At 38.2% G+C, this 20196-nt stretch overlaps 1 protein-coding gene across 1 annotated transcript in view; it reads left to right on the top strand.

Moving 5' to 3' along the window:
• The window catches only part of GPC6 (glypican 6), a 776212-nt gene that overhangs the window by 691510 nt on the left and 64506 nt on the right, over positions 1 to 20196 (top strand). Inside the window, exons 5-6 of the mRNA XM_080375732.1 lie at positions 8756 to 8886; positions 16658 to 16801. Of these exons, the coding sequence (XP_080231858.1) occupies positions 8756 to 8886; positions 16658 to 16801 (275 nt within the window). The remainder of the gene's footprint in view (positions 1 to 8755; positions 8887 to 16657; positions 16802 to 20196) is intronic.

The raw sequence follows: 20196 nt of genomic DNA on the forward strand, positions 1-20196 counted from the left end.
AGTAGATAATAATAGTAGACATCTTGCCTAGTCTTTGCTACTTTCGTTTTGCATACATGAGCAAAAATAAGGTATTATCTAATAACAGTACACTAAATTATTTAGAATTGCTCAAAGTTACAGAAAGACAAAGAAGGAAAATTATTTTAATTTGGTCATTTTTTTCAATACAGGGAAGAAAAATTTATGATACATGAAATGCTCAAAAAAATCAAGTGAACCTGCTGTTTACTCTACAAAACTCATTTTGTTGCTATCAATGGCAATGACAACTGCATGTCAATAACTTCTTCATACATATATTTTACATGATACTAAACTCATTTCTTGAGCTTCTCTACATAAAAGAGACAGTTACAGACAAACATAGCAGAAGCGATACAAAAATTTCCATTATTACAGAATTCAATCTGGAAAACTTTCACTTATATTGTTGACAATTCTTTTTTACCTTTTTTGAGGGAAGAGTAAGTGATATTGTCATCAATCAACAAGGTTACGTAGCTGGTCAGAAATATCAAAAAAAAAATTTAAATCTCCAAATTCTTATGACTAAAATTAAACATAGATAATAAGTAACTAGATCTGATTATCATCACACATTTTTGAAGTTTGCCTTTTTAATTAATTGGTAATTAACCTGGCAGGGAGAATTCTGGGTTCTAGTCCCTCCTACAAGAGCTTATGAGATACTTGTCATTACATCAGCCTTTGGACATCAGCCTTACAAGCATAAGCCAGAAAACTGGTTTCACACCTTCACAACTGAGTGCCTTAAATGCTAAGACAGAGACCAATCTTTCCATCCAGGTGAATAGCTAAGTATTCCACAGAAACAGCTTTGAAAGCAGAGCTATCAGGCACATAAGAACAGCAGAGGTGGTCTGGGTGTTTTTCCAGCAGGTAAAATTTTGAACCTCCTCGCAACAGGCAAAAAAATTTAAATTGAGTCTTCTACATCTTGGTTGTAATGTGTAAATGTAGGCACCTTCAGGACTGCGTTCTCTTTTGCTATTCTTTTGAAAAACTCCATGCTGTAGGAAGAGCTACAGAACTGACAGGCTCAGAACAGCTGAGAGGGTGAGAGACTGCCCTGAAGTGTTACTATGCTTTCAAAAGCATTTAAGACTGACCTGAAGTTTGTATAGGGTCCGACTTTTCCTTGCACACTGCCAATGTTTTCTCAAAAAACAGCTCTGCCCTGCAGCTCAGGATGGGATTCGGGCTGCCGTGGCAGTTCACTAGGGGAATGCATGCAAACTCCTTTATTCACACACACACACCCTTGAACCAGCTCACTTGAACCATAGCCTGGACCACAAGACCCTCCAGACTCTGCATGCAGACATAGACACCTTTACAAGTGTTCAGCTTGGGTCTTTCCAGCTGCTGGTCTCCTCCTACTTGCCAGGTAGTCCAGCTTGAAGCTTGCCAGCAGGACATTATACCCACACACAGAGAACACATGCACACCCACACTACTATTCTCAACCAGAAAATGGTTAGGAATAGAGTTTAGTAAGAACATAGAGCAGACTGCAGTGATCAGGCAGCCAGCAAGTTTGCTGACTAGCAGTGTTTCCACATGGATGGCCTTTTTCATATGCTCTGTTCTCCCCATTTCCCCATGTTTGTTCCCCAGCTCACCTTAATCCAGCTCTTTTTTTGCCCTTGTTTTCTTCCATGTCAACAACCCACCCCCGGCACTTTTTCCCCATTGCTCCCCATTTTGCCAACCATCTGTGAAATCCTGCCATTCTTCATGGCACTAACTGTGACTTTTGTTCAGCTGCCTACTCTGTTACTTGTTACAGAAAAATCTCAGGCCATGTCCAGCGGTTTCTCATGTTTCTCATGTCTCACCTAAACCCCAGGCAAGGACTAGCCATTTGCCTGCCTACCTTAACAGATAAGCCTAACTGGATAGTGATAAGTGAATATACAAATAGGAGTACTGAGATCCCCTTTACACAGGTGCAAACATGAGTTTTAAAAAAAGTACCTTGCTCACAAAAAAAGAGCAGGTTGTAGAGAATTATAATGTTGTTATGCCAATACATATGTGGAGCTTGATGATAGTCAGAGAGGAAATCTGTCAATTTAGCCTCATCAGAACAGAACTGTACAGGGTTCTTATATGAATAATAATGTGAAAAAAGGGAGCTGTGAGCCCTAAGAAAAACAGCAGTTTTCACATCACTGCCATGCCTTACTCTGATTTCCTGAGAAAAGAAACCTTAGCACCTCATTAAATGTGAGGTGGAGTTTCACTTTCTTCTTCTTGAATTTTTTTAGTAAATCACAATCTAGCAGTAAAAGTTTTGGCAGAGTATTACAGGGATGTATTTCCACTGTTATTATATTTCTAAAAAGTCAATATGTACCCATATTTCACTTTCCAATTTTTATTTTTTATTTTGTTTCATTAATTTACCATCTAACGCTCTAAAGATTTTATGACCACTATTTATATTTAGTGTCATGATGGAAAACTCACTCAGTTTTGCCTACATGACGTAGTAAATACAGCCCAGACTCCTGCCTCCCCTTGCCCTTGGTCGGAAGGTTGGGAATCTACCAAATGAGCACTGCTTTGCAGCCCAGCAAATTAACAGTTATATCCTTTTCCAAAACAGTCATTGCCACTCTCAAGGTCATAGTCAACAGCAGTAGGCAACTGCTCAGTCTGTTTGCAAATGATTCATATCTCTTCTTCTGCAATCCATAGACTTGTCCATAGACATATCCTTTGAAGTTTCCCTAATAAAAATTTATCCTTACATTCTTTCACACACAACTATGTGAACAAGCACATATATGGGACTAGAAATAAAGAGAAACCTCCTTATAGAAAATTTAAGATGTTCCTCCCTTTTTTCCCCAAACAAAATATACCTTAAGATTTTATGAAGGACATGCAACTTAGTATTTTACCATTCTTTTTCTCCCTGAAAAAAACAACAGTTTTAGAGACTTCATTCATAGTTGCTTTTCTGGATTTCCCTGGGGAAACTCAGCCACTTTTGGAATCTCACTGATAATTTCAAAGTAGAAGAAAAAACAGGTGTGTATGAAAGAAAAAAGTGATATCACAACTGATGTCACAGTCAAACTAACACAGGCCCAAAAAATGTCCTCCATTATCAGCTCCCTGAGCCTTCCCTATCAGCTCTGAGTCTTCCCTCTCAGACTCTCCTCACATTTTCTTGATGACAGAAAGTTTGCAAGAAAAAGGAGGCACTGATTGTTTTTATGGGATCTTCATATTTCAGTGTAGTTTTCAGTTTCATGTCAGATGTCTCATAAATCAGTGTCCTTGTCCCTGCTCCTTTTGTTTCAATCTGGGATTTACTAGGAAGTTTTCTGGAAACCTGCCCTGAAGAAAATGTAACATAAACAGGAAGACATCACTTTTAGTATCAAGATAAGTCAAAACAACAGAGTCTTGATGCAGTTCCTAGGAAATAGACAAAGATTCTTGTCTATTCATATTATTAGTCTATCCATTATTTTGCCTGGGGATGCTCAGGGTTCAGAAAACATCATGACACCTTGAGATTCACACATGGTGTTCTGAATTTTTAAATTATAGAATGAATCATTTAGCATGGTGATCAGTTTTGTCCTGAACTTTCATTAAAATAGTACCTGTAAAACTTAAAAGAAAAAAAAAAAAAAGAAAAGAAAAAAACCTGTGAGGTAAACCAAAAATGTCTGCAGGATGTCTTTCTTATATATTGCTTAAAATGAAACAATGTCTTTCTAAGAACCACTGTCAAATACCTGTGGCATTTCTTGGTGTGGACAAGTGAATACAAAGCGGTTAAACAGAGCTGCTGTGCTTAGCCAGCAGAGACATTTTGGGGCTACAGCCTGGGACTCCAATAGAATTAGGTTTTTTTCTCTATCAGGAAGGTCCCCACTCCTGTTTTGAGCAACACACATCTAGCAGGAGGTCGAGAGCAGTGGCACTGACAGGGAATCTAGTGTGCCATATGCTCTGCACTTTCTCGGGACTGTTTTGCAAGCCCATGTCCCCAAGTGAGCAATTAGTCATGTTTGTTGTTTCTGAGTCACTAACAAACCCACAATGCAAGAATGACTTACCTAGAATGAGTTCCTGATCCGCTCACGCAGCAGCTAGGTGCCAGCTTTTTGCCAGGTGCTGTAGTCTACGGAAAGGGAAGACAGGTACTTAGCCTAAGCAAAGCAGATTTTGAAAAATGTAAAAGAGGTAAAAATAAAATCATATGTAATTGAACAATATGGGTAAGAGTATTAACATAAAAAGGAGGTAGTCAATTAATCAATCAGGTTTCAGATTTTAATATCACAAACAATAATTAAGCTCCTAATATCTACTATTTCAGCTGATACTGCGAAATCATTAAATCCACCAAGTTCCCACTGACCAGAATTAGTATTTCTTTGAGTTGTGGGTTCTGTTCCTGAGAATCAAGTTTTCAACACTGAAGCATACAGATTTTCTTAACTTCATTTTGAAAACTTTCCGCCTTCTCCTGTAATAATATTCATAACATTTTTAGGAGAAAAACAGAGACTTGGGACAACAGTGTTGTGTTTATTATTGCATGATTATAGATTTGAGGAGCTACAGTCTGGAAAGGACCATTGCATCATTTTGACTGTCCTGTCTGTCATAAATCTCAGATCATGAAATTTCATCTGATTTTCACTATATCCAACCTAACAGCTTCTATTTCATTCAATTGCACAGGACACCTTGTGTCTACATGTTGTGTGTGTTCATATAGAATTGTGCAAATGTTAAATAAGGTTTAACACTGGAGTGAGGGTATGGGTTGGCAAACAAGAGGATGGAACCCAATGATACCAGAAAATCTTTTCCAAGGGAGGAATTCACTTTAAGACAACACACTAGGATTTCTTTTTTCTCTAGATCAATGTTAATGGTAGGAAATTCAGTCTGAATTTTAATCTGAGCGCTAACTCAAAAAATGAGTAGATGGAAGCTAGTTAACTACAGTAGTGACTATGTTCCTAAGGGGCCTGCACACCTGCAATAATATGACTGCCTTGCTCTTTAAGGCTTCTCTCAATATAGGGCTGTCAGATATGTGGCTGAGTCACCACCCCTGTGGGTATTTAAAAGACATGTAGACATGGCACTTAAGGACATGGTTAAGTGGTGGACTTGGCAGTGCCAGGGTGATCTTGATCTTGATGATCTTGAAGGTCATTTCCAACCTAAAGGATTCTATGATTCTGTATGGATAGGTTGGATTTAATATTAGGAACAACAAGGATGGTTAAAGAAAAAGTAGAAAGAAGAGCTTAGTCAGAGAGAGGCTAAGAAAATAACTTTGGAGTTTATAGAAGTGGTTCTTGCTCATCCTTTTTTGCTCAGCTGAGCTTGTAGCACTCCTACAAGCAGCCGAGTAATGCAGCAGTCCAGTCACTGCTAAATCAGCCATGGCCCCACACACCTGCTGATACTGAAGACGATAAAATGATTTCTCAAGCAACTGGTTTTCCATTTGTGCAAGAGCACATCTGAACTGTGCAAATGCCTAAGATTTCTAGTCTGACTTGAGCCCTAGAATGGGCCTTAACTAGAAACACAACTTGTGTCGGCCTCAGAAATGATGTCGCAGGAGGAACTTGTTTTACCTTAGCCCTTTCAAGCATCTCTTATCCCAGCATTTAATCCCTTTCTCACACTCTGCCTCTTCAAATATGACCATGTACAGGCCTCTAAGTTTAACACTAGTACTGTCCCACCTTCTAGCTCCAAAACAAAAATATAGACTGCTGATATAAAGATGTACTTGTCATCAGTGAAGGTGTGACTATTTCTGATTAAACTTTTCCCTTAACTCACAGGTCCCTGGCCATATCCCTACAGTGCTAACTAAATAAAAGATTGCAGGGCTCCAATGTCAAGTGATACTGTTGGCTCACAGCCTCACGGCTTCACGCTAGCTCCTCCACAGATTTGTGCTGTGAATAGCTGCCTGGAGTGGTCCAGTCATTTCAAGCCAGAGAAGGAGATAACACATAAAGAATATGGACAAACTGAGATCTACTGCTTGATTTTGCTTTCTATTTTTCTTTTCTTTTTTCTTTTCTTTTTTTTTTTCCTTTCCTTTCTTTTCCTTTTCATTTTTCTTTTTTCTTTTTTCTTTTTTTTCCTTTTCTCTTTTTTCCCTTTTTTTTTTTTACCATAAAGCTATAACCCATGTGATTGAAACATAAACTTGACTAACCTTAACATGAATCAAAGTTCTTAAACCCACCATCAGACTTATTCCATACTATACCAAACAAGGAAGTTCAACATAGTCAAAACAAAGACATTTGGCAGGCAGGAATTACCCATATTTTTCAGTCTCTGCCCACTTCCAATACAAAGACTCAGTCTATGGATAGGGTTAAGGTTCAGAAAATAGAAGTTAATGAACTAAAGGATGTTTTTTCTAAAGATGTAAAGCATCTAAACCAGGAACAGATCTTTAGTTTGCATCTCCCAGAACTACTAATTTTGAAGGCACCTTGCTTGAGAAAAAGTTATTCTTACAAATAAAGCTGTGGTTCTTGTTCAGTTAAGGATGATGCACTTTTCTGCCACATAGCTGAGATTCCGCTTCAAGATTTTATTCAGAACTAGTGTCCCATGCCATCAGAAGAAACAGCAAGTAGACTCAAGTCACCACCTATACTCATGAAGGGTCTCCAGCAATTACCTGTTTAGCACCAGACTTCTCCAACCTGTCTGTTCCCAAACTAAAGTGTGCTCATACAAAGAGGCACCTGGCCTTAACTTAAGCTGTGGGCTACTCCTCAAAAAAAAAAAAAAAATTGTGACAGTTTTATGCATTAACCCTAATCTTAACCCTAATCCTGAACTAAACCACCAAGACCTGTGCCCTAACAATGCCTAGTACTGGTTATGGCAGCTAGGATTTAGGCTGATCACATTGCTCACAAGGTGCTAAGGTGTAAACATTTTGTACAAGTTATTCCAAACATGAACAAGAAAATCCTTTACACTAGTCCACACTTACAAATTCTCTTTGCATGTGGAAAAATTGGTAACTTATTGCAGGAATCTTTAAGTATATGCAAGTGCATGTGTATATGTGTGCACGTATATTTGAGTGTATGAAAATTGTTTTGTTTCCTCTGTCAGAGCTAGGGGCTGTTTTGACCAAGTTTCCCACTGTGAAGGGTTTAAACTAAAGAATGTTAAACTAATGTACAGCCAAAATAACACCTCTGGTTTTGAAACCAAAATCCTATCATCTCACCATTTCTGTCAACACCAACTGCTATACACCCCACCCCAAACAACTGGCATTACACTCTTTCCAGTCTAAAAGTATTGCGAAATATTTGACTCAAATTTGCAAAAGTGCTTAGGTGCTACATGCCAAGTAACTTCAGTTTCAGTGGGATTTTTAGGCATGCAGTGACTGCATATAAAAAACACACTGTAGCCCTCAGGTCAGGATGTGCATGGAAGTCTGTGTCTCAGCTGCTAGGGTGAGATGCCAGCCTCTTCTTGCCATACATGCACGCACATGTGCTTCTTTGGGGAGGGAGAAGATGGTCATGCAGGCTGAAAAGAAGCCCTGGGGCTTTGCAGCCAAGTGCAGAGCTAACAAACACTGCCATCAGGGCTACATGGTGTTCCATGGCTTCTCCACATAGCTGCCATGGGACCGGTGCTTAACAACAGCAAAGCACATGTGGGATCTGTTTTGGGAAGAAGTATGATTAGTACCTCTTGGACCCTAAGTCTGAGAGATAAAGAAGAGAACATGCAAAGAATTTTGTTTATCATGTAAAAATTGCAAGTGGCATCTGTTTAAAGATATTTAGATACTGAAAACTTTAAATGCTAACATATGAGACAATAAATCAAATACGATGTTCAAAGGTATAGTATAAAACCAGTTTACAGCGTGGCTACTGTCACAGAAATTGTGATGAATCTGTGTCTGTGCATAGACAAACATGTGATGCATGGCAAAACCTTTTTTACTGTTATTAATTTCTGTTCAGTTGCTTGGTTTTTACTTGTTAATGAACACAAAAATATAAAATTATTTTGGAGAGGAGCTCTAATGTAAATTAAGCAAACAATTGTTTTTAAAATCCAAAACATACAAAGTATATATGTTTCTGCATACAACTTCCCACCACGTTTTGAAAATGTAGCAAAGCAAATGTGGTTTATACCTATATACTATGGCAGAAATCCAATAGTCATCTGCTGTTCACATTGCAAGAAAATGAGATCATTAAGGTCAGAAAGAACAGCTGCTTTAATTATAACACCCTGAGATATCATATCAAAGTTTTCATCATCTCGCACAAACTCTTAAGAACATACCCCAGGGATTCATTTCTATCATCCTGCTTTTTCTCGGGAAGGAGACTACACAAGTACACTCCCGAGCACTGGCTGCTTCGAGTGGTGTGTGATGCTGTGTAAAATAATTTTAGCCTAAGCTCAATAATACTAAGGCAACTATTATTAATCTAACTTTTACACCCTTTGTTCCTCCTTCTGTGGTGGCAGCAGTAGGGGAAGACATTTTTGACAGCTGGTAAGCTGCCCTGCAGGCTTGATGGTCCTGCTACCACACACCCCCATGGGCTCCTGCTCAGGAGTGCTCGGTACCCACACCTCCGGCTGGCAACACTGGTCTGCCCAAGGCACCCAAAGGTATCCCTTCTTTAAGGGAATGGCTACTTTGTGTTTTAACAGATGCTATGCTTCTGGTAGCGGAGAGATTAGAGGGACCATTCAACATTGAATCAGTCATGGATCCTATTGATGTCAAGATTTCTGAAGCCATCATGAACATGCAAGAAAACAGCATGCAGGTGTCGGCAAAGGTACTGTGTGAGTTGCACCTTCTCTGTTGCTGAATGTCACAAGCAGGGGGAAAACCACCTCCATCATTTTTCAGTCTAGACTTTAAGAAAGCTTGTCCAGACTACAAGAAATTGCTTTTGCTCGTTTGACAGCTTACCAGACTGCCTTTGAATCCTTCATCTAGTTAAACAAGCACAAAGTTTTCAAAAGGGAGTGGCAGGGAGAAAGGTACCATGTAGTAAACTCCAAATTAATAGATGTAAGATATTTAAGAAAAACAGAGTGCTGAAAATTAGCGGTAACTCTGTAAGCAATATCCTGCAGAGTATGCTTGGTAACTTCTGCTCATGTCTCATCTGTGATTCTCCATATTAACTTCCAAACACACTTTGATCTGTCTAGGTCAGGGAGAAGTACAATGTGTTTGAGGTGAATACACAAAATGTTCCATTTAACCTCCTTCAATAGCCACTCAAGGGAAATATCATTACATTGGACAGTCTGTGATTACAAGACCTCAGTTTGATAGAGTTTCATCTGGATTCTGACATGAAGATAAACAGAGGTAATGATACCAGCTTCCTCCTTTCCATTTTTAGTGTGTGTCTGTATACACAGATCACCACCACCTCTGAACCTCATGTTAATAAGATCCTTCGAATTCAGCAGCAGGTGTTCCTAAGCTAATAGCCAACAATTAATGGCTCTTCCTTAATAGTCATCAGTGCACTGAGGCTCAAAATCTGAAGTCAGCAGTTTGCCATGTTCTCTGCATTAGTAGTTTCTTCTTCGCATTGATCTCTCAGTAGTGAGGTGCTGGCTAGACGGCCATCTGAGCCAGTGGATTTCCACTGCTTGAAAGGAAGCTGCTGTTGCTGGGAAAAAATGTGGGGACAAAAGGCAGGAGGCTGAGGTTAATATTCTTCCTGCCAACCCAAAATTAGATGCTTTTTATGGCCCCAGTGCTCCAGGTGGCTCATGATTTCCTTCAAGATGCTTTTTACTTTCAACCTACTTGAAGTTACTAGGATTTTAAAAGCAGTCCATTCTACACAAAGAGACTTTGTTCTGGCAGCAATGATCAAGGCATTTGACAGGCAAATTCTGTCAAATGTTTGGGGAATTAAAAGCTAACTTCAGCAAACTCAGCTCTTACCTCAAAAAAAGAAACAAAAAAATATTTGCACTGAAAACTCACCCAAGGCTCAGGTGTATTTCATTTTCCTTTTTACTTGCTCGACTCTCAGTTTTTCCATTAGTTGAGAGGCTGCATCCTCTGCCAGAGTCCAATGACATCTTGGCACAAGCTCATCTCACTACTCGTTTGTAGCAGAGCAGACTGTTTCTCCTGTCCCTCAGAAGTATTTTATTTGCTGTAAAGATTAATAAATCACAGCAATTCCATTTGCAGTGTAAAGGTTTTCCTCTAAGAGAAGCTTTAGCCAATATTTTTTAAAATCTTGAGAAACAAAAATCAAATTATATCAGTGGAATTTAATTTACTATTTTTTCATAGATAACAGAGCTGTCTATACTTGAGGGGCCTTTGTATACTTCTGTGTAGACCATTATTCTCCTGAAATGTGATTTCTTTGTTTTCCCAGGTTATATCTAACTTCTTTTCAGATCCTAAAACATTGAAATGTTTTTTTCTTAAAGAAAAGTATAAGAAGGCAAAGAGTGTAGGTTTAGTGCTGTATTCTCCTATGTCATGTCAGATCTGTAGAGATGATATATGAGCAGACTTCAAACCAGTCATCTGTTGTCTAATTTTTTCCCCCCTTATACATACTGACCACTTAGAGCTTCAGTGAAAATGACAGATACTTTGCCGGATGTAATGGGGTGCATGGAATGCAATTGCAGACCTAATGTAGGAGAAAAGCCATGCTTGTCAATTATTCTGAGATGCTGCTCAGAAAGCTTCAGGCAAGGTGTCGAAATCACGCTACTTTCTTCAAACAATTTTGTATCTTGCATTTGACTGTACCCACTGAAAATGTGGTGACTAGGAATCACATCTATTTTCCCACTAGTCAGTCTGCGCATTTTTACAATGGGAAAATGACGATACACTAATAATGTTATGCCTGCAATACTCACATACACAGATTATTTTTCACCACTGACATGCAGCTTTTTCTACCTAAAAAATGGGTTGATGTCTGAGAGGAAGCTATATGCTGTATTCAGTACAATTTGGGGCCATTTTGTATAATTTTTTTTCACTTTTAAAAGGAATGGAACAAATGAAAACAGATTCTTCCTCAAGGACCTCTCACTATCTCACCCTCTTCGCAGGCAGAAGACCCAGAGTTCATTTAATCCAAAATCCATCCCTTTCCTCTTTCAAATATTTATATAAAATTGCCTTATTCCAAAAGTCATTCACATTAAATTGCACTATCAATTTATCTTTGTATCACAAAATGATGTTTTGTATTATACCAGCTGCAATTACATATTGAAGTTTATCTGAAAAAAAACAAAGTATATTTGATATAACACATTGACTGTACATTACTGTGCATATGGAGGCAAAATTAAGTGAGCAACAATATACACCTTCCAACATAGTAAGTGTATAAAAATAAGTAAGAATGCATGCTTTTATCTGAATAATGAAGTTTTCCATTTTAGACATCAGAAGAAAGATATATCACGGACTTTCCTAGGTCTCTGGTTTTATGGTATGTCCCTCCATTCTTCACTTGATGTAGTACTGAAGCTTTTGCCCAGCATCTTTTTCCTATAAATATGCACCCCTATTCAGCACTATTCTTCTGAGAAATAGTCTTCATGGTTACAGTTACACTAATAAATAAAAGGGGGACAAGGACCACTGTCTGATCTTGAGGCCAAAGTGTCACAGCCTGATTCATTTCTACGCTGCTGAGAGCTACCTTCTCTGGAGCTTTCATTCTGCCAAAAGCAAGTTGAAGCAGTCCATAAAAAAGCCAATGAGTTAACAATTAATCAGTGCAGGGAGTCAGGGCTTATTGCTCGAGTTCACGCCTTCTCTTTCCTTTCCTTAGAAGACACAAACCCTCCGTCTACCACTCTTGATGGCTGTACATCAATATTGAGACAGAGAATTATAGAGGTGCCACCTGTGCCTCCTCTATCTTTGTATTTCTGACCAAGGACATACAGACTCAGCCACATCCCAGTACCTGTCCCTGCACAAAATGCAACATCTCTGTTCCTAGGCCATTAACTTTTCTTCTTTGTGTACTGATTGCGGTTGATTCTTTTAGTAGAGTTCACATTAACCAGGTACTAGTATAACGTTAAGATACTCCATCCTGAGGCTGGAATCTTTCTCTGTTTTCTTAATATTTCTCTGCAGTTTATATTCAGCACTGGCTGTCTAGGAAGTCTGACCACAAATCTCTAGGCTTCACAAGCTTCTTACCTCGTGTGGCTGTCATGTCCCTGAATGACAGCCACACGAGGTCCTTATCGTGCCTCAGGGAAAGTCCTGTTCCTGACAGCTGCAATATCTGGGGATGCTTTTCAAAAAGGACCAGTGGTCTAGAAAGACAGACCTCCAGGCCTTTCTGCCAGAGGAATCTATGTGTTCTGAATCAGACCCAAGTTTCCCTTCTCCAGAAATGGCAAGGACTGAAGATCAACAAAACCAGTTTCCATAGCTTCATCATCTAACACCTGCAGCCGTTCTGACAGAATACCTTCTGCAAACCAGATCACACAGAGTGCAAACACAATCGGTCTGGGCTGCCTGAGGTGCCTCCCAAGACATCGGCACTTTGTAAGAGTAGGCTTTACAATCCGGGTCTACCCAGACTTCAGTGGTGTTCCCTGAAGATTGCCTCTGGTAGAAAGGTTTCAATAGATTTACCTTGGGTTTCTCCTGATAACGTCTGAGACACATTATCTTCGCTATTGAAATCTCTTTGCTGTTTGCCAGTGACACTTCTTTGGTATTTGAACATTATAGTGCCAAACTCAGTGCTCACCAACAGCTTGATAATTTCTCAGGTAAAAGTTTCATATTCTGTATATTGTTTCCCATGGCTTAGTTCATATCTAAGACTTAGTCATAGCATATGTTTACCTTATTCTTATTTTCATCCTCCGTGAGCTAATTCAGGGAGTCATATTCAGAGAGTCGTAACATATAAATGCTCGTTTCAGTCTTTGCCAAAGCAAACACATTTTGGGGGCCCTCACAATCTTCCCATAAGGCTGTCAGTACCACTACCTTTGATTCCTGCTTCAAGTCAGAGAGTAAATCCTACATCAGTTCCATTTTAACAATCTGAATGTTTACTAGTTGACATCTGCATAGATTGCTCATTCACAAGACGTGGAGGAAAACAAAAAACAGCAGAAAAGATGTTATAACATCCATTTTTCTTCAAAATGGAGAAAACTCCTAATCTGGTGGCATCAGCATAATTGTGTCTTCATTGACACTCAAAAGACAACATACTGGACTATTTTCTGCATTTTAAAGAGTCTGGTTCTATACAGATATGTTTGGCTGCTGTAAGTGTCATTTGGCTGTCATGCCAAGATTTTTCCACTTTCATAAAGGCTATCCCATAACTTAAGTGTCCCCTTAGTAAGTTTTAAATCTACTTTTATCTGAGCTGATGGATGTGCCATTTTAACCTATAGATATATGTTCCTTTTTGGCAATTACTTCAGCTAAAAGGATGAATGAGCTCCATGACATAGCAGACTACCTATGCATTATTTATAAGGAGGAAATCTTCATAAAACTACATCCAAGGTTCTTCTTAAAATAGCCACTGAGTTTCATATTAACAAAACCTCTTCATTTATCTGTGTTCTTTCCAGAGCTCTGTGCAGGAAAAATATAATGGCATTTTAGGAAAAAATCAATGTTATTCTATCTGAAGATGAGAGAGAGTCAACAGAGCAGAGTCATACAGAGACACTCAATAGGAAACACTGAGCACTAGCACATGTCTAAATAACAGTATGACTCAAGGCTTCACAGAAAACAAACTCTTTCTGCTGGGATTCAAAACTTAGATACCTCCATTTAGTCAGCTTGATAGATGTAATTCTTCACAGGCTCTGTTGACTTGATCTTATGTCTTGGTTTATGTCCCTGACCATAAAGGTCTGGTGCTCTTTGTGACACCCTAGGATATCCCATTTGAGCTTTAGCTGCAGTTCAGTGGGGAATAGTCTTCTGTAAGACAGTCTTAACAGATGTCTCAGATATTCCAGGACATCACAACTATTATAGATGCTGATGTGCGAGCAACTGAAGGGAACTTTTGATCTCTGCTGTCTAAAAATAAAGGTTAGATGTTTAGCTTAAATATAGCCACTTACATGTACACACCTAAATTTACGTTTCCTAATTTCAAATGGAATCCCTTCTCTAATTTCAGATTAAATTGACTGCACCAATTATATATAAAATGTGATTTTTTAAAGAGAGTGGATTTATGCTGCCAATTCACAGCATACATCATGAAATACCTGAATATTTTTCCAGAAATTGCTCAGTATCTTTGAGTAGCTTTGTGAAGAAAGTATTTCATGGGCTGCTTCTTAAGAAGCATTTGTTAATGTTAGGTATCAGCCTTACATTTTCTGTTCTGTCAGTTAATACCTGGATGCAAATTAGAAAACATCTCTTTTGCACTCAGAATTCAGTTACTGGATATTGTACCCTTACTGCATTTCTGCCAGGTCACTTAAGAAGTAAATTATTTCTTCTGTGATGTAAAAATTGCAATCTAATTTCCATCTCTATTATTGTCTGGCTGTATGTAAATTTGTTCATATAAAACTACTTGCTACAACTATTTGTATGAAGATAAATGCCACAAAGTCTGTTTTTTTCCAGTATGTCCTAAGAAAGATGAAATATAAGTTGTGTAGGTTCCCAGTTACTTCACATGGCCATGCAAGTAGCCTAACAGTCACACACTGTGAAATTTAAGAAGATGCAGCACCCTCACTTCCCTTTCCCCTGAGAGTCAAGTTGCATGTTTCAGATAATTGTCACTTGTCTTTGTAAGCAAATACCCAATTGCTTAATTGACTAAATGGGATGTCATACATATCTAAGCAAATGGCTATATTTCTGCACATAACTTATCTTCAGTCAGAAATATGAGTAAACTTTTGTAAATATAACTGATGACTCCAACATATATATTTAGTCCTTTAAAATGTATAGTATCATACACAATCATGTATAAATCCTGAATATTAATCTTAGCTGAATTTTCTTCACAGAGGAAAAATAAGATCCATTCCTACTGAAAAATTTAGAACTTTACAAGCTAAAATCATCTTTCTGCGTTGATTAAATGAATTTATTGTTCAGTACTCCTCATGACTAGGGAGGCTAGAAACTCTTAAAAAAATCTTTCAGATATTCTCAAACCAGACCAAGCAGTATCCCACTCATAAATTAAAAATCCCAATGGTCATACAACAGCTGACTTGCTAGACTTTAAGCCAAAACAGACATGATGATTGGACATAAATTTAGTATGAATCAGTTTCTTTCAGCAAATTCTGGATTGTTTGGGACCTCTATATTAGCACTGGGAAACCTAACTAAGAGCCAATTGTAATATAGCCTGAAAGCAATAAAGGTCACGCCATCCATGGCTACTTCAAGACAGAACCACTCAAAGCAGAAAATCTAAAGGTCTAAAAGTGAAACATGAGTCTTTTTGGTCACTGGCTCACAACATAGCTTGTGAGCTTGTTGTCTTATTGACCACAACAAAAGTAATCTGGCCCTATAAACAAGACACAGCACCTGCACAGGATTTTTCAGCTCCACAAAGCTCATTCAGACAGCTAGTTTTTGTCTGGCATAAGGGTTTTGTAAAATATATCTTACAAGAAATTCTGATATTTGATTTTTTTTTCTTTTGAATGGAGGCAAAATGTTGAAACAGGCGAAATACAATGGTCACAAAAAATAAAAAATATTCCAGAACTGAAAAAGTTGGTATGAAGACAAACTAGGACCCTATGTCATGACAGCACTTAAAAATTCAACTCTTGAATGTTCTACCTCTTTTCAGCCGAGTAACTTCTATGACAGTTCCTCTGGGATATATACTTGATATCCAGTAGTCAAGTGCCCTCTGTGTCCTTTAGTATCCACCAGATACATGCTACTAAAAGTTTTTTCTAAATAGAAGTATATGAAAAATTTCATAACCCTGAACATTATTTTTTACATGTAGAAAACAAACACACTAGCAGAAAATAATTCTCACTACTGCCCACTCAATATGCCTACTCCTCTTCTAGGGAGAGACTGGTAGGGAATAAGAAAGTTATCCAGTATAAAACCATTCTATCGTTGACATTTTCTCTGAGACTACAAACAAAATTACAAGGTAGGAAGAGTTGTGGGTAGGGATTATGAATGAGCTGTGATTCGGGGTAAATACCACATTTTAACAAAAACTAAAACAATTACCAACTAAGTCCTGCCACAAAGGACTTCCTTTTGCTCATTCTCTTCCTGGAAAGACAGCAATTAAAATGCTTTCAGATGTGAACTTCTTACAATGATCACCTTCCTAAATTAAGGAGGTTTTAAGGTCCCTATATGTTTTTATACCATCACCAATTAATTAATAATGATTAATTATTAACCTGAGTTTTAATGCAGGGCAAGTGCTGAATTCACTAGTACCAAAATGTCAATCAAAGCTGTCTTCAGATATATGAAAGAGAGAATAAAGAGGCTACAAAATACCAGCTTCCCTTTTTTTATAATTTTCATATAACCTACAATGTCTTTTTCAGGTTTTTCAAGGATGTGGCCAGCCTAAACCAGCACCTGCCCTGAGATCTTCCCGTTCTGTCCCTGAAAACTTCAATACCAGGTTTAGACCATATAACCCAGAGGAGCGACCTACAACTGCTGCTGGCACAAGTTTGGATAGGCTGGTAAGGCAAAATATATTCCATTTTTTAATCAGTAGAAATTACTTGGTAATATAGTAGAGGAGTAGTAATCTGACAGTTTTTTTAGTAATTTCATAATCACTCTATATAGTTTCTATGCCAGCTGTTCCAGCATTCAATTCTTTGTTTTCTCCATTGGAAATGGTACAGAATTGCATTGTAGGAGAACAATATGACTCAGGTTTTATGTATTAGAAATTTTAGAAGAGAATAAGCTCTTTCCTGGAGGCCAAAAAACATTTGAGGCATGGCAGGTACTTTGCAGTATACATTCTCTTTGAAAAGTGTTTTACAGCAATATTTCTTAATTTTTTCTTTTATTTAAAATGTTTTTAATGTATTAAAGCAATTTTTAGGAGCTAGTTCTTTAACACATAAGCTTGTAAAAGCATATTGATTCATTCCACTTTACTTAATTATAAAATTACCACTGCTTTACTTCCATCCATCTCAAAAAATTGACTTTTATCAGTTAAAACTTACAGTGATCATTAATCTTGCTTTATTTAGTCAATCATTTTGAAAACAAGACTTCAACATAAGATTATTTTCTTTACTACCACTCATTGGATTCACATTTCAGACTTTGATGTTCCTGCTATTTATACCTCTATAGATTTATAGTGGGCTAATTATTATAGCTGTTAATACTGTCTCAGCAATCATCTTGAGGTAAAGCCAATGAGCAAAATTAAAGAGCTGTAAAGCATCTAAATCAAAACAGATTGGATCACACACCTGCCACTTGCCGAGCTTATTGCCGAACACTTGCACAGCATCAGTCCATCGCTCTGTCTTACTAAAGAAAGTCGTGCTCAGGGCTGTAGCAAGAGCAAGGGGAGAGGAGTCACAGCTGGAAACAGCCACCGTTAGTTGGGGGAATGATGTTTTCATGAGCTGCACTCCCACTGGGTGCCAGGCAGCTGCTGGCCGTGCTGGGGCACCAAAACGTTTTGCTATGGTTCTGATCACAAGCCTAAAATACCTAGAGGTTTCTCCGACACACAGCTTAAATCACTGAGCGAGAACCTAAATGTACTAATTCACATAAGAACCTGGGTATCTTCTTGGCACCATCGTTCAGCAAATTCATTTGACGATCACAGCAGTCTTGCACAGTGCCAGTCTTCCCAATTGCCTCTATCTGTGCTCTATTCTATCCATCTATTGTATTCTGTCAATCTTCACGGCAATTCAACTGGAAAATAACATGGCATTTCTAGTCAAGAAATGGGATTACCCTGTAGCAAACTAACGTTTGTTAATTTTCTGCTCATCTAGAAATTGTATAGCCTCATTATCCTACAAGGAGAAGCAGAAAAGATGTTTACCTCCATTGTATACTTACGTCTTTCTACCACAGCAGGTTCATAACCCAGTGTAGCATCGCAGGCTAAAAATCTGGCTGGCGATATTCAATCCCTATTTGACGGGATCTTAATTTTACCCTTTCATTTTAGATTCAGAGAACCAGCCCTTGTGTATTGCTCAGTGCAGAGGCCTGGATCTTAATCTAGAATTAGCCAAGTGAAATGGAAGGTCACCAAAGCCTGCAGGTTTCAAACACATTCTGTCAAAGCTAAAAGTTGCAAACAGAGGAAGTGGAAGGAAGAACATCAAAAGGAAGGCTGGTAGTACTGTTCAGCTTGGATTACTCTCCTGTTATAAGAACAGCTGAAGGATTTTTGCAATGAAAAAGACAGATTTAAGAGACGTTCCATATTGACATAAGGACAGTACTTCTAAACACATCAATATCCTTTTTAAACTACAAGCTTCCAAAATACTGAGAAGCATCCTGAATAAAGCAGAGATGTGTCATATGCTTCCAGACTTTAAAGGCTGTAACTAATGAAAATTGCCAATGCAGATAATCCTTCATAACCCCTATTACTTGTAGACTTTCAAAGTGGAACTTGTCTTTGACTTTAACTAGGTATGTTTGTGCATTATTTCAGAAAAAATAGGGAACTCAGCATTGCTGCTGTTACTTTACAAAGTATTCAAGCCAAATACCTGTTTGTTTTTCTTGCTGGTGATATTTAGAATAATAACTATTTATGATCTGTTAGTGATGAGCATTGGTATCAAATCTATCTCCAAATGTCAGTGATGCATGCGTTATCTCCTTTTGGGCTGAGACCAGCAGTCCCTCAAGTGAGAGATGGCCACTGACCTCAGCTGGAGTGAGGAAAGGCTGCTTATGTGGATTAGAGCAGAAGGCCTTGTTTCAGAGCTGTAATCCCTTAGCAGCACTTGGGAAAGGTCACTGCCTGCATCTCACACTAGCTTGGGTAATTTTCTCCAGAAGGATATAAATGCTGCACTCCTGCCTCACAGGAACACCTTTCAACCTGCCTGCATTAGATCCTTGGCATTTAATGTGCTGAATCATTCCCTGAATCACACATCTCTCTTCATTAACTATAGACAGAGCCTGGAGGACCAGCTTCATTCAGATCCTCCTAACCATTGCATTGTTAACAGGACGTAAGGAGATCCCACTCACAGCAGTTTTCCAGTCTGCACACCGACCATTTTCTATTGCTTGCTTAATACAAACGTACAGTAATATTAGCATTTTGATGGTAGTGTCAAACTGTTAAAGCCCCTTTTGATTATTATAGATATAACAAATCTTTCCTTATGAGTCAGCTGACTGTTCAGTGTTACATTAATGCTTTTAGAAGTCTATTCTGGAATCTGTATTCATAAAACACTGTCAGACCACTTAACTTTAAACTGTCATCACAAAGTACAAACATGCAGTTATGTAAACCTCCAAAGAAGTGACAAACAGTTCTGCTTCCATCTGTCTTTGACAGTATGTCCTCAGAAGAGACAAAGTTTAGAAAATATTTCCTCTGCATCTCAGTCTTCCACAAACATGTAGTATATCTGTACCAGTTTTTCTTTACTCCTGCTTATACCCCTATTTATAAGCTTAAATCAGTTGAGCATATTTTAGCAGATGTGTTGCACAAAGCAGCCCTCATAAGAAGCCTACACTGAAATCACCAGGTACTGAACCCATCTAAGAAAGTGTTCCTTCATCTTTGCCTGAATTTATGTGATTAATCTAGCTATTCCATTCCAAGAGGAGAGGAAATGGTTTCCCTGTGTTATTGTTATAGCTGTAATCAGTAACACTCAATAAATAAGAGATAGATCAAAATAGATTGTGATAAATGTGAAAAAAAATTAAATATCCCCCGAAAGCAATGGTATAACTGGTTTAAAATGCATCAGATGTATTTAAGAAGTTACACAGAGCTTGAGAGAGTTGTCCAAGTGTGGGTGTAAAGCACCATCTAAGACATCACAGAATATCTGACACATGGGAGCAGCAGGTAATGGTACAGGACTAGAGGAGACCA

This window comes from Falco punctatus (assembly GCF_963210335.1).
Source record: "Falco punctatus genome assembly, chromosome: 2".
Classification (NCBI taxonomy): domain Eukaryota; kingdom Metazoa; phylum Chordata; class Aves; order Falconiformes; family Falconidae; genus Falco; species Falco punctatus.